General features: G+C 61.0%; 1 protein-coding gene across 7 annotated transcripts in view; it reads left to right on the plus strand.

The window, feature by feature from the left end:
- LPCAT1 (lysophosphatidylcholine acyltransferase 1) overlaps nucleotides 1–24,028 on the plus strand; it is a 47,537-nt gene that overhangs the window by 20,095 nt on the left and 3,414 nt on the right. For all 7 annotated transcript variants that reach the window (XM_042998019.1, XM_042998027.1, XM_042998036.1 and 4 more), the window contains 10 exons: nucleotides 2,919–3,133; nucleotides 5,154–5,266; nucleotides 10,460–10,520; nucleotides 11,064–11,122; nucleotides 12,913–12,947; nucleotides 14,103–14,157; nucleotides 16,107–16,189; nucleotides 20,209–20,334; nucleotides 20,928–21,081; nucleotides 23,295–23,393. In XM_042998019.1, the coding sequence (XP_042853953.1) occupies nucleotides 2,919–3,133; nucleotides 5,154–5,266; nucleotides 10,460–10,520; nucleotides 11,064–11,122; nucleotides 12,913–12,947; nucleotides 14,103–14,157; nucleotides 16,107–16,189; nucleotides 20,209–20,334; nucleotides 20,928–21,081; nucleotides 23,295–23,393 (1,000 nt within the window). The remainder of the gene's footprint in view (nucleotides 1–2,918; nucleotides 3,134–5,153; nucleotides 5,267–10,459; nucleotides 10,521–11,063; nucleotides 11,123–12,912; nucleotides 12,948–14,102; nucleotides 14,158–16,106; nucleotides 16,190–20,208; nucleotides 20,335–20,927; nucleotides 21,082–23,294; nucleotides 23,394–24,028) is intronic.

Consider the following 24,028-nt stretch of genomic DNA (forward strand, 5'->3'; position numbering starts at 1 on the left):
TGCTGGAGGGAAAACACGAGTACCATCAACACTGAACTCCTTAAAGGAGAACGTGGAGACGAGATGCCTGATCCAGGGACTCAGGAGTTAGGAGGAAACGGATTAGCGCGCACGGGCCTGTGCGGGAGAGTCGTGGGGTCGGCTGGGAGGTGTGCAGCTTTACGCCTTGCAGAGCCGTGCGGGTCTGAGCGGGCTGATGCTCCTCCGTCCGGGAGGGTCTTTGCCGAATGTAAGCTCCTGCCATTTGGACTTGCTAAAGCAAAAGCCTTGGGGCTCCAGGGAAGGGAGGAATGAGCAGTCTCACAACACACTTACTTCCAACCACAGTCGTGGAAACAGCCGGCCATCTTCTTGCAAAACCCGACCAGCGGGCCAGCGGTGGAGGATGGTCCTCAGCGTTGCCTCTTGGGCCCACTCACGTGGTTAGGAAGGGCCGGTGGTAGTCCCCTTGGGCCACCGCAGCCACGTGCCACAGGCTGGGGAACAGCGCGAGGTTGCGGGGGCTGGAATCGGGCAGATCCGGCTCCTGGCCTGCGCAGGTGCTCTCTCGAGGTCCTCACCTGGCGGGCAGCTGCGGTCTGTCTCTCACGGGACACCTGTCCCATCGCGCCAGAGCCCCGCTCTTAGGACCCCATCGAACCTCCTTTCCAGTTACAGACTCTCGTTCGCCTGTTGCTGATGGGATGCTGAGCCCGAGCATAGCCTGCACTTCTGCCCCCTCGTGTCCACGCTGCGACGATGCTCTCCTCCTGGGGGTCCCCGAGCCCCCGGCCCCCCCTCACACGTTCCTCTTCTGCTGGGTGCAGCGACTTTCTGCAGGTTGGGGCGTCGTCTGTCTCCTCAGCCTGGTTTGGGGTTCTTTTTTTCCCTTGTTTCTTTTCTCCAAGATTTTGTGGAGCATCGGGGTTTTTTCTCAGAGGACAAGCAGGAGAAACTGAGGTGCGTTTCATGTCCGGGAGTCTTTGTTTTCCCCTCGGTGTTGACGGGTAGCTTGTCAGGGCGCAGACGACGGGTTCCAGACCTTCCGTCCCCGGGGCCGCGAAGATGTGAGTGTGCCGTGGTGCCCGGGTAGCCCATCTGCTCTTCTGGAAGTTTTGGCATCTTCTGTCCGTCCTTGGGAATTTGAAAAATTCTCGAAGGAAGTTGTAGGAGCCTGTGGTTTCGTGTTAAGGTTTTCGTGTCCAAAGTGCCGTCCTTTCTTCCCTGCCTGTTCCCGGGGGCATCCTGCTCACTCCTCAGCTTCCCGGGGAACTGGCTGCTTCTGCAGCGAGAGACGGGATTTGCCAGACTGTTGCCTCGTCCTCTGCTCCTTTCACGGCGCCCCGTTCTGCATTGTAGCAGCTCGAGGACGGTGTGGACCGCGGCCTCTCCCCCGGTCGGTCTCTTCTCCATCACGGGGCTGGGTGTGCTCACGTCTCAGGTTCTTGGGCTCCCGCCCGGGCGATGCGGCAAGAATGCCCTTGTGCGTGTAGATCTGTGTCCTGCCTCTCTATTCCCAGGAAACGCTGCGGGCACCTCAGGCTTGTCGTTGCTGCCTGAGCCTGGCCGGGAGGCGTCGGGCCAGGAGGCCTGCTCCACGTCCGCAGGCCGGCTCTGCCCAGTGGGCGGTGTCCTGGGGATGGCATTCCCCGAGGTCTCAGAGAATCGTCACGGTGGTGCATCCGCCCGCCCCGCCCGCTTCTGCTTAGCGCCCTCTGGCCTGCTGGCCTGAGGGGTGGCGGGTGTGCGTCCCACAGAAGCATCAGGATTTGGTCCCCACTTCCCACCAGCCCCCCTCGCCTGCACCCGACCTCCCGGGACGGGCTCCCCTTCTGCCACGGCCTGCCCGGTGCCTCCTTCCAAACGCATCCGCAGGTGTCGGCCGGCTCTGATTCTTGCACGTGGTCCTGTTAGGAAAAGCGGCACACACGCACACAAACACGGTTAGCGGTGTGCGCTTGGACACGCAAGCAACTGATCACACCCGGTTGTGGGGATGTGCGAGCCCGGCCCCCAGCAGGCGTACAGCCACACCGGGATTGTTCATCCCCTGCAGGCGACGGCGGCTCAAGGCGGCCCCGTGAGGGACTGCTGCTCAGAGCCGTCGGGCCTCGTCTTCCAGAACTCTCTTGAGGGGATCCGTCCCGTGAGATTTCCGGCTCTTTTCTGTCGCTCAGTCCTGTCATCTGCGTCCACACAGAGGTGACCCCTTCTCGCCGTGGACCGCACCGTGGACAGCCCGTGCCACGGGCCCCGGTGTAGTTCCGGTGACGTGGAAATGCTGGTCAGAGATTACGACGGAAGGATGTGCGGATTCAAAATGTCTGTGTTCTCGTACATCTAAAACTAAATAGGAAGCAAATTCAGTTCATCTAGGCTGACTTTTACTTTCTTTCCAAAGTCATCGTCCACCTGATCTCATCTAGAAAAGGCTTAACAGCGTGGCATCTGGTCCTGGGACCACGGGCAGCCTGAGGGAGGTGGGACCGTGGTTTCTCACCGCAGGCCTCTGCTCCTGGTCTCGGCCTGACTTCGCTCCTGATTTTAATTGCATTTCGGGTGTTTTAGCGGGCTGATGTTTCTTTAAAACCTCCATGCTCAGGGTGCGAATCTGACACCTCCCAGTGCTTGCGGCGCCCCGGAGTCTGTGAGGTCGGGACTCTGTGTCTTTACACTGCTGCCGAGCGTGGCACAGCCACTTCCGTTTTCCTGACAAAGTCACAATGTTGCACATCTACACAGAGGGACGAGAGCACAGCACCTGTTTTCTTCCCTCCTCCGGCCGGTGCACGTTTCGGATCAGCCTGGACGGCACCCTGGATGGCCTGACAGGTCGGGTCCACGTGCACGGGGCCGGCCTCACGCTCACAAGCCGCGACGGAGCCGGCCTGCGACCCCCCTGCCCTGCCTCGGTTTGACCACAGCACCTTCTTTTGCAGGGTCGTGGACGTCCTGCTCAAGGCCATCATGCGCGCCATGTGGTTTGCCGGAGGCTTCCACTGGCTGGTGGTGAAGGGGCAGCGGGCCCCACCCTCTGAGGCTGCCATCCTCACTCTGGCACCCCATTCCTCCTACTTCGACGCCATCGCCGTCACCATGACGATGTCCTCCATCGTGATGAAGGCAGAGAGCAGAAACATCCCAATATGGGGAAGTGAGTGAGCTCCCCGTCCCCATGTGGGGCGTGAGTCCCCCCTCCTACTGGGAGCGAGTCCTCCCCCCTCCTGCTGGGAGCGAGTCCTCCCCCTCCTACTGGGAGCGAGTCCTCCCCCCTCCTACTGGGAGCGAGTCCTCCCCCCTCCTGCTGGGAGCGAGTCCTCCCCCTCCTACTGGGAGCGAGTCCTCCCCCTCCTACTGGGAGCGAGTCCTCCCCCTCCTACTGGGAGCGAGTCCTCCCCCCTCCTGCTGGGAGCGAGTCCTCCCCCTCCTACTGGGAGCGAGTCCTCCCCCTCCTACTGGGAGCGAGTCCTCCCCCCTCCTGCTGGGAGCGAGTCCTCCCCCTCCTACTGGGAGCGAGTCCTCCCCCCTCCTGCTGGGAGCGAGTCCTCCCCCTCCTGCTGGGAGCGAGTCCTCCCCCCTCCTGCTGGGAGCGAGTCCTCCCCCTCCTACTGGGAGCGAGTCCTCCCCCTCCTACTGGGAGTGAGTCCTCCCCCCTCCTACTGGGAGTGAGTCCTCCCCCCTCCTACTGGGAGTGAGTCCTCCCCCCCTTCTGGGACTGAGTCCTCCCCTCCTACTGGGAGTGAGCCCCCCCACCTCCTGCTGGGAGTGAGTCCCCCCCACCTCCTACTGGGAGTGAGTCCTCCCCCCTCCTACTGGGAGTGAGTCCTCCCCCCCTTCTGGGAGTGAGTCCTCCCCCCCTTCTGGGACTGAGTCCTCCCCTCCTACTGGGAGTGAGCCCCCCCACCTCCTGCTGGGAGTGAGTCCCCCCCCCACCTCCTACTGGGAGTGAGTCCTCCCCCCTCCTACTGGGAGTGAGTCCTCCCCCCCTTCTGGGAGTAAGCCCCCCCACCTCCTGCTGGGAGTGAGTCCTCCTCCCTTCTGGGAGTTAGTCCTCCTCCCTCCTACCGGGAGTGAGTCCTCCCCCTCCTACTAGGAGCAAGTCCTCCCCTCCTGGGAGTGAGTCCTCCCCCCTTCTACTGGGACTGAGCCCCCCCCCACCTCCTGCTGGGAGTGAGTCCCCCCCACCTCCTGCTGGGAGTGAGTCCCCCCCACCTCCTACTGGGAGTGAGTCCTCCCCCCTTCTGGGAGTGAGTCCTCCCCACTCCTACTGGGAGTGAGTCCCCCCACCTCCTACTGGGAATGAGTCCTCCTTCCCTCATACTGGGAGTGAGTCCCCCCTCCTACTGGGAGTGAGTCCCCCCACCTCCTGCTGGGAGTGAGTCCTCCCCCCTCCTGCTGGGAGTGAGTCCTCCCCCCTTATGGGAGTGAGTCCCCCCCACCTCCTACTGGGATTGAGTCCTCCTCCCTCCTGAGAGTGAGTCTTCCTCCCTCCCACCGGGAGTGAGTCCTCCCCTTCCAACTGGGAGTGAGTCCCCCTTCTACTGGGACTGAGTCCTCCCCTCCTACTGGAGGTGAGCCCCCCCGCCTCCTGCTGGGAGTGAGTCGTCCCCCCTTCTGGGAGTTAGTTCTCCTCCCTCCTACCGGGAGTGAGTCCTCCCCCTCCTACTAGGAGCGAGTCCTCCCCTCCTACTGGGAGTGATTCCCCCCACCTCCTACTGGGACTGAGTCCCCCCCACCTCCTGCTGGGAGTGAGTTCCCCCCACCTCCTGCTGGGAGTGAGTCCCCCCCACCTCCTACTGGGAGTGAGTCCTCCCCACTCCTACTGGGAGTGAGTCCCCCCACCTCCTACTGGGAATGAGTCCTCCTTCCCTCATACTGGGAGTGAGTCCCCCCTCCTACTGGGACTGAGTCCCCCCCACCTCCTGCTGGGAATGAGTCCCCCCCCACCTCCTGCTGGGAGTGAGTCCCCCCCACCTCCTACTGGGAGTGAGTCCTCCCCCCTTCTACTGGGAGTGAGTCCTCCCCTTCTACTGGGACTGAGTCCTCCCCCCCTTCTGGGAGTGAGCCCCCCCCCCCACCTCCTACTCGACTGCAGCCTGCCCCTCAGGTCCACTGCTGTCCCGTCCTCCCGTCCTGTGGCCTGTTCCCACACGAGTGCCTCCCTTCCCTTCCAGCTCTGATAAAGTACATCCGGCCGGTGTTCGTGTCCCGGTCGGACCAGGATTCCCGCAGGAAGACCGTGGAGGAGATCAGGAGGCGGGCACAGTCGAATGGAAAGTGGCCACAGGTAGCACAGTCGCGTGTTCGGCACACCTGTCCTGAGAGATGTGAACTTAGAGGTGGGGCTGGGCGGTGGGGGCCCAAAGGGCCGGGCCCCTGTGCCCCTGGGCTGCCCCACGCTTGAGAGCGGCCGCGTGGCCACGTGAGCCGTGTTTTCCAGCGTCGGGGAGACTTCTATTATGTCGCCGGGGTCAGCGTGAGTCCCAGTGATTGCAACTCCGACTGGGGAGGAGTTTCGCCGCGTGTGTGGTGTTGCCGCTCTGGCCCGGCCCGGGTCCTTCCGCCCACGGCCTCATCTGTGTGCCTTCGCTGCCTGTGTCTCTGTGGGCGCCCGCTCTGCACTGGCAGTGTGTCCCCGGGCGGCGGCACCTGGGCCTCATTGCAGCTGTGAGCACACCCTCGCGAGCACTCCCCTTCCTGAGCACTCCCCCTCGCGAGCACTCCCCTCATGAGCAACCCGTCGTGAGCACACCCTTGTGAGAAATCCCCCTTGTGAGCACCCCCTCGTGAGCGCTCCCCCTCGTGAACACTCCCCCTCGTGAATACCCCCCTTGTGAGCACACCCTCGTGAGCACTCCCCCTTGTGAGCACACCCCCTCGTGAATACCCCCCTTGTGAGCACCCCCTCGTGAGCGCTCCCCCTCGTAAACACTCCCCCTCGTGAATACCCCCTTGTGAGCACCCCCTCGTGAGCACTCCCCCTCGTGAACACTCCCCCTCGTGAATACCCCCCTCGTGAGCACACCCCTCGTGAGCACTCCCCCTTGTGAGCACACCCCCTCGTGAATACCCCCCTTGTGAGCACCCCCTCGTGAGCGCTCCCCCTCGTAAACACTCCCCCTCGTGAATACCCCCCTTGTGAGCACCCCCTCGTGAGCACTCCCCCTTGTGAGCACACCCCCTCGTGAATACCCCCCTTGTGAGCACCCCCTCGTGAGCACTCCCCCTCGTGAACACTCCCCCTCGTGAATACCCCCCTCGTGAGCACACCCCTCGTGAGCACTCCCCCTTGTGAGCACACCCCCTCGTGAATACCCCCCTTGTGAGCACCCCCTCGTGAGCGCTCCCCCTCGTAAACACTCCCCCTCGTGAATACCCCCCTTGTGAGCACCCCCTCGTGAGCACTCCCCCTCGTGAGCACTCCCCCTTGTGAATACCCCCCTCGTGAGCACACCCTCGTGAGAACTCCCCCTTGTGAGCACCCCCTCGTGAGCACTCCCCCTCGTGAGCACTCCCCTCATGAGCAACCCCTCGTGAGCACACCCTTGTGAGAAATCCCCCTTGTGAGCACCCCCTCGTGAGCGCTCCCCCTCGTGAATACCCCCCTTGTGAGCACACCCTCGTGAGCACTCCCCTTTGTGAGCACACCCCCTCGTGAATACCCCCCTTGTGAGCACCCCCTCGTGAACGCTCCCCCTCGTAAACACTCCCCCTCGTGAATACCCCCCTTGTGAGCACCCCCTCGTGAGCACTCCCCCTTGTGAGCACACCCCCTCGTGAATACCCCCCTTGTGAGCACCCCCTCGTGAGCGCTCCCCCTCGTAAACACTCCCCCTCGTGAATACCCCCCTTGTGAGCACCCCCTCGTGAGCACTCCCCCTCGTGAGCACTCCCCCTTGTGAATACCCCCCTCGTGAGCACACCCTCGTGAGAACTCCCCCTTGTGAGCACCCCCTCGTGAGCACTCCCCCTCGTGAGCACTCCCCTCATGAGCAACCCCTCGTGAGCACACCCTTGTGAGAAATCCCCCTTGTGAGCACCCCCTCGTGAGCACTCCCCCTCGTGAATACCCCCCTTGTGAGCACACCCTCGTGAGCACTCCCCTTTGTGAGCACACCCCCTCGTGAATACCCCCCTTGTGAGCACCCCCTCGTGAGCGCTCCCCCTCGTAAACACTCCCCCTCGTGAATACCCCCCTTGTGAGCACCCCCTCGTGAGCACTCCTCCTTGTGAGCACACCCCCTCGTGAATACCCCCCTTGTGAGCACCCCCTCGTGAGCGCTCCCCCTCGTAAACACTCCCCCTCGTGAATACCCCCCTTGTGAGCACCCCCTCGTGAGCACTCCCCCTCGTGAGCACTCCCCCTTGTGAATACCCCCCTCGTGAGCACACCCTCGTGAGAACTCCCCCTTGTGAGCACCCCCTCGTGAGCACTCCCCCTCGTGAGCACTCCCCTCATGAGCAACCCCTCGTGAGCACACCCTTGTGAGAAATCCCCCTTGTGAGCACCCCCTCGTGAGCACTCCCCCTCGTGAATACCCCCCTTGTGAGCACACCCTCGTGAGCACTCCCCTTTGTGAGCACACCCCCTCGTGAATACCCCCCTTGTGAGCACCCCCTCGTGAGCGCTCCCCCTCGTAAACACTCCCCCTCGTGAATACCCCCCTTGTGAGCACCCCCTCGTGAGCACTCCCCCTCGTGAGCACTCCCCCTTGTAAATACCCCCCTCGTGAGCACACCCTCGTGAGAACTCCCCCTTGTGAGCACCCCCTCGTGAGCACTCCCCCTCGTGAGCACTCCCCTCATGAGCAACCCCTCGTGAGCACACCCTTGTGAGAAATCCCCCTTGTGAGCACCCCCTCGTGAGCGCTCCCCCTCGTGAATACCCCCCTTGTGAGCACACCCTCATGAGCACTCCCCTTTGTGAGCACACCCCCTCGTGAATACCCCCCTTGTGAGCACCCCCTCGTGAGCGCTCCCCCTCGTAAACACTCCCCCTCGTGAATACCCCCCTTGTGAGCACACCCTCGTGAGCACTCCCCCTCGTGAGCACTCCCCCTTGTGAATACCCCCCTCGTGAGCACAGCCTCGTGAGAACTCCCCCTTGTGAGCACCCCCTCGTGAGCTCTCCCCCTCGTGAACACTCCCCCTCGTGAATACCCCCCTTGTGAGCACACCCTCGTGAGCACTCCCCCTCGTGAGCACTCCCCCTTGTGAATACCCCCCTCGTGAGCACAGCCTCGTGAGAACGCCCCCTTGTGAGCACCCCCTAGTGAGCGCTCCCCCTCGTGAACACTCCCCCTCGTGAATACCCCCCTTGTGAGCACACCCTCGTGAGCACTCCCCCTCGTGAGCACTCCCCCTTGTGAATACCCCCCTCGTGAGCACACCCTCGTGAGAAATCCCCCTTGTGAGCACCCCCTCGTGAGCGCTCCCCCTCGTGAATACCCCCCTTGTGAGCACACCCCTCGTGAGCACACCCCTCGTGAGCACACCCCTTCTGAGCACACCCCTCGTGAGCACTCCCCCTCGTGAATACCCCCCTTGTGAGCACACCCTCGCGAGCACTCCCCCTCGTGAATACCCCCCCTTGTGAGTACACCCTCGTGAGCACTCCCCCTCGTGAGCACACCCCTCGTGAGCACACCCCTCGTGAGCACACCCCCTCGTGAGCACTCCCCCTCGTGAGCACTCCCCCTCGTGAGCACACCCCTTGTGAGCACACCCCTCGTGAGCACACCCCCTTGTGAATACCCCCCTTGTGAGCACCCCCTCGTGAGCACTCCCCCTCGTGAATACCCCCCTTGTGAGCACCCCCTCGTGAGCACTCCCCCTCGTGAATACCCCCCTTGTGAGCACACCCTCGTGAGCACTCCCCTCATGAGCAACCCCTCATGAGCACACCCTTGTGAGAAATCCCCCTTGTGAGCACCCCCTCGTGAGCACTCCCCCTCGTGAATACCCCCCTTGTGAGCACACCCCTCGTGAGCACACCCCTCGTGAGCACACCCCTTGTGAGCACACCCCTCGTGAGCACACCCCTCGCGAGCACTCCCCCTCGTGAATACCCCCCCTTGTGAGCACACCCTCGTGAGCACACTGCTCGTGAGCACTCCCCTTCCTGAGCACTCCCCTCGTGAGCACACCGCTCGTGAGCACTCCCCTTCCTGAGCACTCACCCTCCTGAGCACTCCCCTCGTGAGCACTCCCCTCATGAGCAACCCCTCATGAGCACACCCTTGTGAGAACTCCCCCTTGTGAGCACCCCCTCGAGAGCACTCCCCCTCGTGAGCACTCCCCCTTGTGAGCACACCCTCGTGAGCACTCCCCCTCGTGAGCACTCCCCCTTGTGAGCACACCCTCGTGAGCACTCCCCCTCGTAAGCACTCCCCCTCGTGAATACCCCCCTTGTGAGCACCCCCTCGTGAGCACTCCCCCTCGTGAGCACTCCCCCTCGTGAGCACACCCCTTGTGAGCACACCCTCATGAGCACTCCCCCTCGTGAGTACACCCCTTGTGAGCACACCCCTCGTGAGCACACCCCCTCGTAAGCACTCCCCCTCGTGAATACCCCCCTTGTGAGCACCCCCTCGTGAGCACTCCCCCTCGTGAGCACTCCCCCTCGTGAGCACACCCCTCGTGAGCACACCCTCGTGAGCACTCCCCCTCGTGAATACCCCCCTTGTGAGCACCCCCTCGTGAGCACTCCCCCTCGTGAGCACTCCCCCTCGTGAGCACACCCCTCGTGAGCACACCCCTCGTGAGCACACCCTCGTGAGCACTCCCCCTCGTGAGCACACCCCTCGTGAGCACACCCCTCGTGAGCACTCCCCCTCATAAGCACTCCCCCTCGTGAATACCCCCCTTGTGAGCACCCCCTCGTGAGCACTCCCCCTCGTGAGCACACCCCTCGTGAGCACACCCCTCGTGAGCACACCCTCGTGAGCACTCCCCCTCGTGAATACCCCCCTTGTGAGCACCCCCTCGTGAGCACTCCCCCTCGTGAATACCCCCCTTGTGAGCACCCCCTCGTGAGCACTCCCCCTCGTGAACACTCCCCCTCGTGAATACCCCCCTTGTGAGCACACCCTCGTGAGCACTCCCCCTCGTGAGCACACCCTCGTGAGCACTCCCCCTCGTGAGCACACCCCTTGTGAGCACACCCCTCGTGAGCACTCCCCCTCGTGAATACCCCCCTTGTGAGCACCCCCTCGTGAGCACTCCCCCTCGTGAGCACACCCCCTCGTGAGCACACCCCTTTGCACACTCGAAGGAGGCTGTGTTGTGTGTAGGTCTGCACTTCCAGACTTTAGTAGAACCTGTGCTTGGAGAGGAAATCCGTCCGGGTATGCCTTCGTCCTGTGTCTGACCCGTTTCAACGGAGTAGATTAAACATCTGAAGTATGTCAGCAGCAGAGAAAATAGACTGTATTCTGAATTATGTCTAAGATCCCCCTTTTTTTCTTTTCATTCCTCCAAGATCATGATTTTTCCGGAAGGAACATGTACCAACAGGACGTGCCTAATTACCTTCAAGCCTGGTATGTAGGGTTTTTTTTTTAATTTTTTTTAACGTTTTATTCATTTTTGAGAGAGAAAGAGCATAAGCAGGGGAGGCGCAGAGAGAGAGGGAGACACAGAATCCGAAGCAGGCTCCAGGCTCCGAGCTGTCAGCACAGAGCCCGACGCGGGCCTCGAACCCACGAACTGTGAAATCGTGACCTGAGCTGAAGTCGGACGCTCGACCGACTGAGCCACCCAGGTGCCCCTGTAGTTTTCTTAATTCCACAGAGAAATTCCTCCTCGAGAAAGCAGGGGAGCCCTTGCTCCCACCGGTGCCTCCCAGATTTCCCACAAAAGTACACCCCAGGCCGGAGACGCTCCTGCGGGACGGGCTGTGAGCCTGGGGTTCCCCTGAGATTTCACAGCTGGCAGCCATGTTGAGGGTCCCTCCAGGCACCTTAATAAGACTTCTGACCAGGAGGGCGAGGGAGAAAAGCTCACGTTAACTCCAAGACCAGCATGAGAGGCGCCAGCGCGGGGCCCGCGACTCGGGAACTAGGATGCTGCCCTTTCCCCCGCAGGTGCGTTCATCCCAGGAGTTCCTGTCCAGCCTGTGGTTCTGCGGTACCCGAACAAACTGGTGAGCGTGTTTCCCGGGGATTCCGGTGATTTACCTGGGAATGAGAGTTTGAAGACGTTTCAGGCACCGTTTCTAGTCAATCCCGACGTTCCAGAACGCTTCAGTATTCGTGCGTGAAGTCCTGTTTTCGTGGGTCGTGAGCGGAGGCCCTTCCTCTCTGTTCGGTCTGATGGTTTGATGTGAGACGGGCCCCCATGTCCCCAGGAGCCTTCACTGCCTGTTTACCGGGAAACATTAAAATTAAGAGTACTTAAGTTCTGAAAGGCTGGAGACGGCAGGAGGGAAAGGAACTAAGTGACTTGGTATTTAACACGCCGTTGTCGTGCGTCTGGCTCCGTGCAGAGGTCTTTGCTTGAGACAGAGCAGAGTAAAAGAAGGGGCGTGTGGGGCTCCGAGTGCCTGGGTGATCCTGACGGACCCCCAGCTCAGGGGAGGCAGGGAGCTGGACGAAGCCTCAGCAGGTTCTGGTCACAGGCCCCCGTGCCCTCCGCTGCCACCTCTGCAAGAGCATCTCACTTCTGCCAGAACCCCTGCCAGGGGGACGTCCCTGTACCTCGACAGGCGTCGGGCTCTCGTAGCTGAGACTGGGCCACAGGGACTCGTGTCCTTGGGCCCTGCCTGGGCACTGGATGCGCTGGACTGTTTCTTGACGGAGGACACAGGAGGTGGGTTTGTCACACCGAGCTGCGTCTCTGTCCCACTGTGTCTTTGTGACAGCAGAACAGAAACTCCCCAGTCAAAGCACGGTGGGGTCTGGAGTTGCTGGTACGGATGGGGGCAGGATTGTGGGTGACGTCTGTGGGCGTGAGGGGCCTGGCCCACCTTCTGCTGGACCAGCCCCGTGCCTTCAGGTGCAGACGGACACAAAAGAGGCCCCCAGAGTGGCCAGTGAGTAAATGTCACAAGCGGAAGCCACGGAAACTGACAGGTGGCGCAGTCTCGCGGTAGGTGACCAGAGAGGTGCGTGCGTCAGCCGGCGTCTGAGAGAGAATCTGTCATCGACGTGTAGAATTCTAGGTTTTCCGCTTCTTAAATTTGCTTTGTCAACTTAGGTTAAGCAAACTGCCTCTCCTGGGTTCTTCTAGAAGCATTCAGCCTGGCTGCTTTGCAGTCTTTTCTCGTTGGTCTGTGTCGTCCTCTTCAGCTGCATAATTTCCCGGAAAACCGCCACTGACCACTTTGCACCCGGTCCCGTGCGGAGGAGGGTGGGCCAGGGCCCCGGGGTCGGCGGCCGGAGAAGCCCCTGAGGTTGGGGTCGGGGAGGGGAGGGTGTTCAGCAGCCTGTGGGAAGGACTTCAGAAGAAAGCCCATTGGGGGACCGGCGTCAGGGTAGAAACAGGGTGTGTGTCCTCTTACGTCCGTCCCCGCCCAGTGCTGGCACAGCAGCGAAGACCGAGGGTGGGGGGCGTACACAAGTCTCGGAGTGCTGGGCACACACAGGCCCCGCAGTGGGGGTACAGGTGGGTGTGGGTTGGAACGCGCCTCACGCGGTAGGGACCGCTCCCGAGGCCCGCACAAGGCAGGCTCCTGGGCCGTAGACCAAAGCTGCGAGATGGCTTGAACAAGGGACAGGACGAGGGATTCACCGGCCCTGGAGCCGTGGGAGGAGAGGAGTGTGTCTAGAGCGGCCCGGAGGTGATAGCCACCCGCCTGCCCCCTTGTCCCAGAGCAGACTGGGGAAGAAGAGGGCGCCAGCGTCTTGGTGAGAGACGGGCAGGTCGAGGCCAGGACGGAGGGCGGGCACACTCTGGGTCAGCTGTGACTCATCCTGCTCCTTTCTTGCCCCCCAGGACACCATCACGTGGACGTGGCAAGGACCTGGAGCGTAAGTGAGACACCGTGCGCTCTCACGCGTCCTGTCCTCCCCAGAAAGCACAGTGGCCACTCAAGCGACTGGCCTGCACTTTGGCCTGCGTTGTGCACACGTGGGAACTCTGGACGCGTGACCCGCTGCTGTTCAACAGCAGTTCAGTTCTGCCCCCTGTGCAAACCAGGTGTACAAACCTGGCCCGTTCTCACCCTCCTGGCGTCCAGGACCTAAGTTCGTTGTGGGAAGGTAACTGGGAGTGGCTCTCCTTCCCACTTGCGCCTGTCAGCTCGGTGACCACCGTCACGTCTGACATCTGCAGCTGCCAGGAAGGGAGGGGAGCTGCGGGGACGGCCCCCGTCTCAGGCCCGGGGGCTCCAGGACAGCAGGCCTCCCCACAACGCCAGCATTTGAGCTGCTGTTTGGCGGTGGGAAGGGGCTGGTGGAGCCAGGCCCCCAGGCCTTGCCAAGGCATTTGGAACGGGATGCTGGGAAGACTCCCTAAAGGGCAGTGTCTGCGCCGGCGAGGGGTGGGCGGGGAGTGATAGCGTTGCGGGGGCTGGAGTGTGGAGGGTGGGTGGCAAGAAGCAAGAGGGAGGCTGGGAAAGGCAGGAAGGGGCTCCTCTGGGCTGTGGCGGTCAGGCTTGGGGGTGGCAGTGATGGGGCAGAAGTCGGGTGCGCACAGAGTTAAGAGGGCGCTTGTCCACTGTGGAGGGTGAGCGATGGCCCGAGGACGGGACTCGGGTGGCTCCCCTTGTCCAACTTCTGCAAAGAACAGGCTGGTGATGCTGGTCAGGAGCTCTAGGGCCGGGCCCGGAGAGGTCCGCGTCCCTGGGGACGGCCAGGTGGGGGACAGTGTCGGGTAGGCGAGGTGTCCTCGGCTGGAGGACACACGGGGGAAACGTGGCACGCAGGGCAAAGGAGAGCTGCAGGGTCGGCGCATTTAGTAGGGACGGGGAGGTCCCCTGTTCAGTAAAGGTAGCCCCATCCTCCTCGCTGCTGCGAGGCTCGGGTCAGGCTGTGGGAGGCTCGGCGTCCGCTGAAAGAATTCACTGCACAGTGGTGCCCTCTGCAGGGGAAGGCATCCGGAGGTTCTGCTCCGGAATCGAAAGTAGTTTAAACAAAATCGAGAATCCTTTAACCAATGCTGTAAATCTGTTTGTTCGTTTTAAGGTTGAAAATCCTGTGGCTCACGCTCTGCCAGTTTCACAATCGAGTGGAAATCGAGGTTTGTATAGATGCGGTGTCCTCTACAATGTCATGTCGGGGTTTACAAAGGTGGGTACCGTAGTGTTGGCGTCGAGGTCTGCGTAGATGCACCGCGATACGGTGTTACTTCGGGCTCTATACAGATATAGCGTCGCACAGGGTCATCCTCTGTGCAGATACGGCTTAGGCAACCTTCACTGGGGTGTATACAGATACAATGTTAACGTCTGTACCAACAGATGTGATACAGCGTCTGCAGGTAAAGTTGTATGTTGACGTCTACACGGATACAGCGTTTCACAGTATGTGACTGGGGACTCTACGGATACGAGTTGAGCATTGTTACGTCCTTGTCCGTACAGATGTAATACTGTGTTGGTGTCGTGCAAACACAACGTGACGTTACCTGTGTGGACGTGGTGTTAGCGGATACTGTGACATATTTGTGTCTGTGGAGATGTGTTGTACGACGTCGGGGTCTCCACAGACACAGTGTTACTTACGTGTTGTCGCGGCACATATTATACAGTGTCACGTTGTGTCTCAGTGTTACACGCATCTGTCTTGCTTTGTAGCTCCTTAGAGGTACTTCCCGTGGCTTTTCATCAATCACATTGTGTCTCTTGCATGATTTTGAATCCATTTAGATAGGATTTTAAAAATCCACAACCGTCTTTTAACACGGTTAGCAAATTGGCGCATACGCAGTGAGTTATGTTTTGGCGTTTTTACGTGGTCTGATACTGGCGACTTCACGTGGCACGTGTCTCGTACTGCCGTTTTCTGTTTGATGTTGGGTCGGATCGCATAACCTGCCTCCCGGCTTGCAGCCCGTTGGGTGTCCCTGAGTCACGACTCCTGTTCCCTCCGCTCTGTTAAATAGTCACAATCGTGCAGCCTGCATGTTTCATCCAAGTGCATGAGGGAGGAGGGTTCCTTTTTAAGAAGGGAACCAATAGGCTAGTCCCGCACCGCAGAGTAGGGATGGCCCGTTCGTGGCGTGGAGGGTGTCACGAGACAACTTCCTTCCGGTAAAAGTTGTCGTGTTGCACCGAACTTACTGATGAGCCTGGCTTTCGGCCGGCCTCCGGGTTTGTTACTTCAGGAGAACAGAAGCCACTTAATCACAACAGGCTGAAGCAAAGGGTCCCCGGCCCACGTCCGAGGGTGGCGGGCCTGCCCCTTAGAACTTTGTATGTGGCTCGTGTGCCGGTGGCCCGGAAGCAGCCGGTGCAGGGGCCTCGGAGGACCGTGCCTCTGGTGAGAACTCCATTTCACGCCTCGTTTCTGATGTTCTGAGTTCAAAAGACACAATGACTTTTTGAAATCGCTCTAAGTGTCTTTACTCACGCCATGCTTGCGGGTGTCCGTGAGCACCTGTTGTGACTTCCACGGCGTCCAGTTCACGGTGCCGGGCGAATGAAGTCACGTGACGAGGACTGGTGGGGTTTCGGGATGTCCTTGTACCGTCAGACGTCTGTGGTAAAGAGAGAGGGCGCAGTGACGCCTGCACACAGTGGGGCGGCAGCAGAGCGTGGGACTCACTCATTTAAAGCGCCGCTCACGCGAACGCACACTTCCGTGGGACGGTTTGTCATAACTGAAAATGCAGCGGATGTCAAATCTGGTGCTTTTTCACGAGGAGATAGTTTGTCGTGTTACCCCCAACACCAGCTGAGGCCTTTCGAGAGGAAGGCACACGAATAACTTTTTTGCATCCGTAGAGGAAGATTCCGTGTGAGATTGTCACCCGGTGCGCCTGCAGGCAGGGGGCGCTCCTGCCGAGGAGTCGTGGGTTGTGAGTGTTCACACACGTGCCCGTGCGTGCGTGCACGCGCACCGTGGCCACTTTGAAGATGGTTCTCACGGAAAGTGCTTTGACAGACCTTAATCGTGTCAGACTTGCGACCGTCACCTCCGGTGGCCTGGTGATGCCCGTGGAAGTAACTCGGCCTTCTCTGTGCTCAGTTCCTTCCCGTGTACAGCCCCTCGGACGAGGAGAAGAAGGACCCGGCCCTGTATGCCAGCAACGTGCGGCGCGTCATGGCAGAGTGAGTGCTGTCCCTCCCATGCCCCGGGCGCGGGCCCCTGCCGCCACCCTGGTGCCCCTGTCACTGCCCGAGCATGGCCCGGGGCTGCCCCTCAGCTGCCGCTTCCTCCTGAGCCCTGGGAGCAAACTAGCCAGTAGCCGTAGGAAAACGGTCTCTGCAGAAGCGAGCGAGGGCCTGTTGAGGGTGCACACGGGCGGGGGGCGTGCGTGGCCACTCTTTTCGCACCTCCGGTGGCCGTGGGGTCACGGTTCTGCCTCTGCTTCGTTGATGAACTTGGTGAATTCAGACGTGTGGGTGGGAACCAGTCAGCCCGGTGCCGGGTCTGTGCCCGAGGGCGAGGGGCCGCACCGCCTGGGGGCCCACGGGGCTGTCCTGTGTGTCAGCTCTCTGTTCACCCGCTGCAGTAGCCGTCAGCCCTCTTCCTCCCTCTTCCCAAGTCTAATCCCGGAAGATAAAGCGCTTCCGCAACGAGTGTGCGGGCCCTCAGGGAGTTTCTCGCTTCTGTTTCCACATCCTTCCCGGCCGTTGTGGACGGGGAGACATCAGCCTGCGCCCTCCGCACCCCCTCCCCCCGTGTCCCGTCTCCTCTCTCCTCCTCTCTTCTACTCCCCGGCAGCAGGGGCTGCCTCTGTGTGGCCACTGAGGTCCCGGGAGGGGTTCTCAGAGCTCAGGGGCTCCGCGGGGTCCCCGGCGGGAGGTCTGCGTGGCCTTGGAGGCGTTTTCACAGGCACTTTTGCTGAGCTGGTGTGGCCTGGGTGTGAAGTCAACCCTGTCCCCTCCCTGTATACAGATCGCACCCCTGTGGCAACATATTCTGTGGGACTGCATAAAGCAGAACCCTAACCTGAACACATGTAAATTCGAACTCCGCGTGTCCACACGCCCCTCAGAAAGCTAGGCTGGGGACAGAGCCCAGCAGATGGCTCCGGTCCCCCTGGGTGCCCAGCCACTGGCAGCCCGTGTCCCTCCCGCTCTCAGAATCCCGGACACACAGGCAGCAGCTGGCCACCAGGATGCGCGTGACTCAAGGCAGGGCGTTCGGTGACACCTTGGTTCAGCCTCTCCGTAAATAATCCCTATGGAATCGAAGGCTTGACAGGTGTGAGTTCTTTTTAATTCCCATTCAAATAAATTAGCCATTAATGTTGATGCGTATCTCACAAACTGTGCCTGTTAACGGAGGACAAGCATCATACGTCGAGTGGCAAAGGGCAAAGAACCCAGAAACGGGGATGTGGGGTGTCCCCTTCCTGGTTCCGGACCCACCTGGGAACAGCCCGGGTCCCTGAGGGACAGTCTAAGACGCTCCGGGTACATTCCGGCTCCTGTCCCCACACGGGGATCATAGTAGCTGTGGGAGAGCCGCTTCAGAACCCGCTTCCTTACCCACGATCTCTCGTGGGACCATCTTGCCACGAGAGGCTGTGGCAACGGTGGGAGGTGCTCTCCGTCATTAGGGGAGGGGCCCAGGGTCCAACACTTGGTGAGTTTTCTACCATCGAGGTTTCCTTTAATGGGAGACGCACATTTTTCAGAAGCCTGATGCAAGTCTTTAGGATGGCTGAGCCCCGCCTCTGACCTCAGGGCACTGTCAGTCTGATGAGAGCGGCCCCTCGCCACCGTTAGACCAGCGGGACTTCCGGGTGAGACCCCCCCTCGCGGGGCGGTGTCCTCTTGGAGGCACCCGCTGGCTGCCTGGCAGGGGGACCGTGGTAATACTGTGCTAGCCACGAAGCCTGGGGCCCCAGGGTCCAAGTAACTGAAATTTGGGGTTTGCTCATAAGCTTTTCTGTTTAGTGCCACGTGTGGACTTGACACGTTGCCTTTCTGTGCACGTCGGCGTGCTGAGCACCCGCCACCCCGTGGCTCCGGTTACGGGCTCGTACGTGGCGGGTGCCCACGTGGGCTTGCGTGAGAACACTGGTGCAGGCTCTGGGGCGAGGGCTGCAGCCAGGGCTGATGCTCTGGAACCACGCCGCCCCTGCTCAGACCCCCCATCCTCCCCTCCTTCCTCCAGGTGGGGTCCGTCTGTCCTGCTGGGGCCCCACCAGACACCCCCATCTTGGGGGGATGCAGGAGTGGACAGGAGGGGGCACTTGGGAAACCACAAGGGTCCTGGCCCAGAGGGCGTTTTCAGTGGGTTCCTCCCACCCGGCCTTCCCCGGCTTCACCTGCCTGAAGGCTGCCGGGTGCCGGAATCGCGAGGGACAGCTGTGCTGTGCCCGCAGGATCCAAAGGGACAGAGCGCTGGGCCGGGTGACGAGCCCCTGAGAGGCAGGCTTGAGAACTGCTCATCTGCTTACTAGAAATTTTCACATATTCGTGTGCTTTAGTCCAGTTTTTACAAGTTTTTTTTCTTGTTTATTTGTGAGAGAGAGAGAGAGAGACAGAGTGTGAGCAGGGGAGGGGCACAGAGAGAGGGAGACACAGAATCCCAAGCAGGCTCCAGGCTCCGAGCCGTCAGCCCAGAGCCCGACACGGGGCTTGAACCCACCGACCGTGAGATCGTGGCCTGAGCTGAAGTCGGACGCTCCATCGACTGAGCCACCAGACGCCCCACTTTTTAAGACTTATAAATGTTGGCGTACTTCCGACGTGGACGGTTCATCCTGCTTCTGGGAGTTCTTTGTCAGCCCCCAGCGCCACAGACACGCCGTGGCTTTCTGGTGCAAATCTCTTCTCCAGCTGCCGTCGCGTGGTCGTCCAGTGGGTGTCCCTTCTTGGGAAACATGTTCTGTCCTTGACGGCACACCCACCCCGACACCACCTGTATTCATAGCAATTTCTTCCCGTTGTCGAACTGAAACAGGTTTTCACGGGGCCACAGAAACGTGGCTCGCACATAAACCTCTTAGACCCAGAGGCAGGGATCGCCGTCCGCAAGCGTAGGTCTTCGCGCCCCAGCCACCGTGCGCCTCACGTGGGACGTGTGGGGCGGCAGGTGCTGCTGCTGTGTGGACGAGGCAGGAGCCACAGGGAGGGGCCTGTGAGGTGGGGCCGCTGTGACTTTAGCACTGGTGGGGTTTTGGAGGGGTGGGGGGTCCGGAGCTGACGGCCAGGAAAGAAGTCTTGAGACCTCTTCGGTGCCAGAAGGGGATTTCGCCGAAGCGCGGGGACAGGGCCGTGGGCAGGAAGAGCGTGCTGGGGCGGTTCTGCATCTGGGAGTTCGGTTTGTAAAGAACTCGGGAAGGCTGGCAGGAGGGCTCTCATGTGCCCAGGAGGATCCCAGGAGAGGAGGCCTTGCCGTTGTGAAGCTAAGGCTGTTTTCCCCCTGGGGAGGCATTACCACTGGGACAGTAGGGGGTTCTGGGCAGGTGTTCTCCTCTGGACCTGCCGCAGGCCTCTGTCCGTGGGCTGCAGGTCACGAGGAAGTTTTTTTTTTTTTTTTTAATTTTTTTTTTTTAACGTTTATTTATTTTTGGGACAGAGAGAGACAGAGCATGAATGGGGGAGGGGCAGAGAGAGAGGGAGACACAGAATCGGAAGCAGGCTCCAGGCTCTGAGCCATCAGCCCAGAGCCCGATGCGGGGCTTGAACTCACAGACCGCAAGATCATGACCTGAGCTGAAGTTGGACGCTCAACCGACCGAGCGACCCAGGCGCCCCGGTCACGAGGAAGTTTGACGTTACCTGCCACTTCTTCTTTGTTCCCACAGCGCTGTGGGGGGTGATGTTGGGGCTGCAGGGAACGGAGCCTACAGGCTTCTGGAGATCGGGCTGTTGATAAGGTCGCCTTTTCTTGTAATTTACTAAGATGTTTGCAAACCGACTGAGACTCACGTCCCGCAGGGCCGTGAACTCTATCGGGTAACTGTGTGCTTTTTCCTTCTCTCAGCTTTAGGGCAGCCGGGAGTGTATGAGGAATGTCACCCGTGTCCCACGGGGGGAGGGGAGGGGTGCCAGCTTCGCCCTCAGCCCGCCCCACGCCCTCCCCAGCGCCGGGCTCCCGGGGTCGCCCTGCACGGGCTCCTTGCTGTGCCGCTTGGGGGGTGCTGACGGGGTGCCCTCCTCTCCCGCAGGGCCCTGGGCGTCTCGGTGACCGACTACACGTATGACGATTGCCAACTGGCCCTGGCGGAAGGCCAGCTCCGTCTCCCCGCGGACACCTGCCTTCTCGAGTTCGCCCGGCTGGTGAGGGGCCTGGGGTGAGTCTGCTTTTTCTCACTCGAGCCGTCAGCCCGGAACGGCCCTCCCTCGAGGCTGTGGCGGGTTTGACGAAGCTCAAGTGGTTTGCTCAGCGACGGGAGAGCTCTGAAGGGCACTGCTGAGATGCTGCTTCTAAGACGGGAAGCTTCCGGAAACTTCTGTCAGGCCCCCGCAGGGGCCCCCACCCCTGCAGTTGTTGGTGATCAGGCTGGAGACGGCAGTGGGCGCGGAGGGTCCACGGGGGCTGTCGAGCAGATGAAAGGGCTTGTTCTCAGGGTTTTGGGGGTTTTTCCAAATACCCACTTCAGACCCCCAGTGCTCGGCAGCGGTCTCTGTGGGCTCTACCCGGGAGGACCGTCGCAGCACGGCCAGAGGCCGCCCCCACTTGCCCGAGGGTGGGTCCCCACAGCTGGCGGGGCCTCGTTCCTGTAGATACCGAGGCAAAATTATTAGAACGCTTTTTTTTTTTAAACGAACTTGCCTTTTGTTGTAAAGCAACTTCACTCTTTCTTGAATTTTCTAAGAGTACATTTCCTGTTCTTAGCATGCTGTAATTTTATCGAAAAATGTCCTTCCTTCTCTTTTTGTGTAGGTTGAAACCAGAAACACTGGAGAAAGATCTGGATAAATACTCCGACCGGGCCCAGATGCAGGGGGGACGCAGGGTGGGCCTCCCCGAGTTCGCCGAGTACCTGGGCGTCCCCGTCTCAGACCCACTACAAGACCTGTTCTCCCTGTTTGATGAGGTGGGGCCATAGCCCTGTGAGCGGTTTCGAGGCAAAACCTCCAGCCTTTCCGTGTATATTGCTTTGTTACAATAGAAGCATCTCTTGGAGACTTAGGAAGCAGGGCGGGAACGACCCCTCCGCGCCCGTCCAACCAGCCCGCCGGGAGTTTTCTCCCGTGCTGTTAAACGCACACAGAAGTCGGACGTTTAAGTTAACGTCTGCTGATAAACATACCTGTGGTTTGGGGGTTTACGGTGGGACCGCCAAAAACCTAGTAATATCAGTGTCCCCTTCCCCAGAAATCCAGAATTCCCAAATAACGGGCCTGTTTCCCCATGATCGGCACGTGGGGTCGCCACGGACCTCCCGTCCAGCGCGAGAGGACCCCCCAGCACAGCGTCCCTCACCCCCCGCCAGCCACGCGTCACAGTCGGGTCACGTGTCGTGGCTGGACCGGGGGTCCACGGCCACCCGCACCAGCTGGGCCCCGGGGGTGGAGCTGGGAGACCACATGCCGGGAGCCATGCCTGCCACGCCCGCTCTTTCCCGGATGTTGGCGTCGAGGGATGGACCCCCGTGGCGGCCAGTCCCACGGCAGGCCGTGTGCCGAGCAGCCCCTTCAGCCACAAATGTGTGTGAACAGCACAGCACGCCACGTGAATATCACAGCGTGTCCTCTGTGGCGACGTGCCACGTTCTGCGCGGCCTGGCCCGTGGTGGGACCAAGGAGAGGCAAGCGTGTGACTCGGGCACGTCAGAGACGCCACAGGCACTCGCAGGTCACGGTGACAGGCGTCCTGCTGACGCGTCGCAGCGCGTGGCCCCGTGTGCCGCCGTCACAAACCGGCGGGCTGGCCTGGAGGGGCCCCCTCACGGAAAGGCCACGTGCTCCCGTCGTCGGAGCCCCAGCCGTGGCGGTGTTTTCACGCTGGCGCTTTGACACGGCGCATGCATCGGGTGGGGACCCGCAGACCCCCCGTCGCGGCACGTGGCTGGGTAGGTCTTACTTCCCACCCCAGGCGCCCAGTGGCCCTGCGACACAGACACTCCCGTTCCACACAAAGACCCTCAGACCCAGAAGCTAAAGGGCCGGGAACGCACAGGCTGAGGGGCCCGAAGTGAACTCACCTGCCCGCCCCCTGAGCTCGCTCCGGAAGCCACCCCGCCTGGACCACGGGCATGGGGCCATCCCAGGGAAGCCTGTCCCTTCCCTTCGGGGGACGGCAAGGGACCCTTGTGCCCCCACCCCTGTGCCAGGAATCTCCCCGCCCTCGAGGCCTCCACCTCCCCGTCCGCCCCCCAGCTCATCCCACGCCCCGTGGCGGCCTGCTCACTCAACAGCAGCCCGGCCCGCAGGCTCCCCGGGGACGTGCAACGTGGGCGCACGGCAGGCCAGGCTGGGTGCCCGCCTTTCCACTTGCTCACCTAGGTTCTCGGGGCACAGATGAGAGCCTTGCTGTCTGCTGGGGTTTTTTCTAGAAGGAGAGCCTTAGGCAGCGGGCACCGCATCGCGTGAACTTTCCAGAGGAGATTCACGTGTTGGTCTCGTAGACTTTGAGAATCAATTGTAACGTCCTAAGAGGGTGTGTGCTGAGATCACCTTGTAAAAGCCAGTCGGCCGTGAATGTTCTTACAAAATACTCGTTTCGTGGGGCGGCTGCGTGGCTCATTTGGCTAAGCGTCCAACTTCAGCTCACGGTCCGTGGGTTCGAGCCCCGCGTCGGGCTCTGTGCTGACAGCTCGGAGCCTGGACCCTGCGTTGGATTCTGTGTCTCCCTCTCTGCCCCTCCCCTGCTCACGTTCCATTTCTCTCTCTCTTTCTCTCTCTCTCTCTCTCTCTCTCTCTCTCTCTCAATAAAACAGATAACCACAAAAAAATTTTTTTAATATGCATTTCATGTAAGCAGGTAATAGCAAATCAAGTGGAACTTTTTTTTTTTTTAAAGTTAATCTTGAGAGAGAGAGAGAGAGGATGTGCACACACGGGAGGGCCCGGGAGAGAGCGAGAGAGAGAATCCCAAGCGGGCTCTGTGCCGACTCGGCTCCATCTCAGGAACTGTGAGTCGTGACCTGAGCTGAAGTCCGGAGTCGAACACTTAACTCACCGAGCCACCCAGATGCCCCTGACCTTTCCGCTAATATCCAGGGATTAGCATTCACACCCCAGCACCGGCCCCGCACACGCGCGCGGAGGGACCGAGCGGCGCCCTGAGGATGTGTCTCTTTCCCAGAGTGGAGACGGCACGATGGATCCTCGGGAGTATGTCGTCGCCCTGTCCGTCGTCTGCCGGCCGTCCCGGACTCTGGACACCGTCCAGCTGGCGTTCAAGGTAAGCGTGGAGTGCCTATGAGGTTAGTTTGTAGGGACAGTGAGGCGCGGATCACATCAGGCCTGCCGTACCCGATTACGGGCCCTTGCGGTACGGACGGACTTCCTCTCTGCCCAGCTGCCCTTCTCACGTAAGCGCGTATCGGCCGTCGTTTGTGAAAACGCCCAAAACGTCCTCAAACCCATTTCCTCCTGCAGTCCGTGATCCACACTCACAAGAAGGGCGCGGGGTGGGATCTTTGTGAGTTCCGGGGCGCCCGGACAGGGCCGCCCTACGCCGTCCATCGGGCGCAGCCCGCACCCGGTCCGCTCTCCCACCGCGGCCTCTTCGTCAGCGCGTCGGCTCAGGCTGCGGAGCGGCTGTGTGCCCAGCGCTGAGCCTTCCACCACATCCCCGGGATTCTGAGAGTCTGAGAAACCCCCGTAACGGGGTCCCGGCTCGCGTGCCCTCACCCGGCCGCCTCCCCCGGACACTTTCAGCTGGGATGGGGCTGGGCCGGCTTCACTCCCCAGAAACACAGTTTTGTCAGGGTCTGAGAACGGCTCCTTGTTACAGGTGCACCTCCTATTCTGATATTTTTTGAAGGTTTTTGTTTTTGAGACAGAGACAGAGCGTGAGCAGGGGAGGGGCAGAGA

Source organism: Panthera tigris, chromosome A1 (assembly GCF_018350195.1).
Source record: "Panthera tigris isolate Pti1 chromosome A1, P.tigris_Pti1_mat1.1, whole genome shotgun sequence".
Taxonomy (NCBI): domain Eukaryota; kingdom Metazoa; phylum Chordata; class Mammalia; order Carnivora; family Felidae; genus Panthera; species Panthera tigris.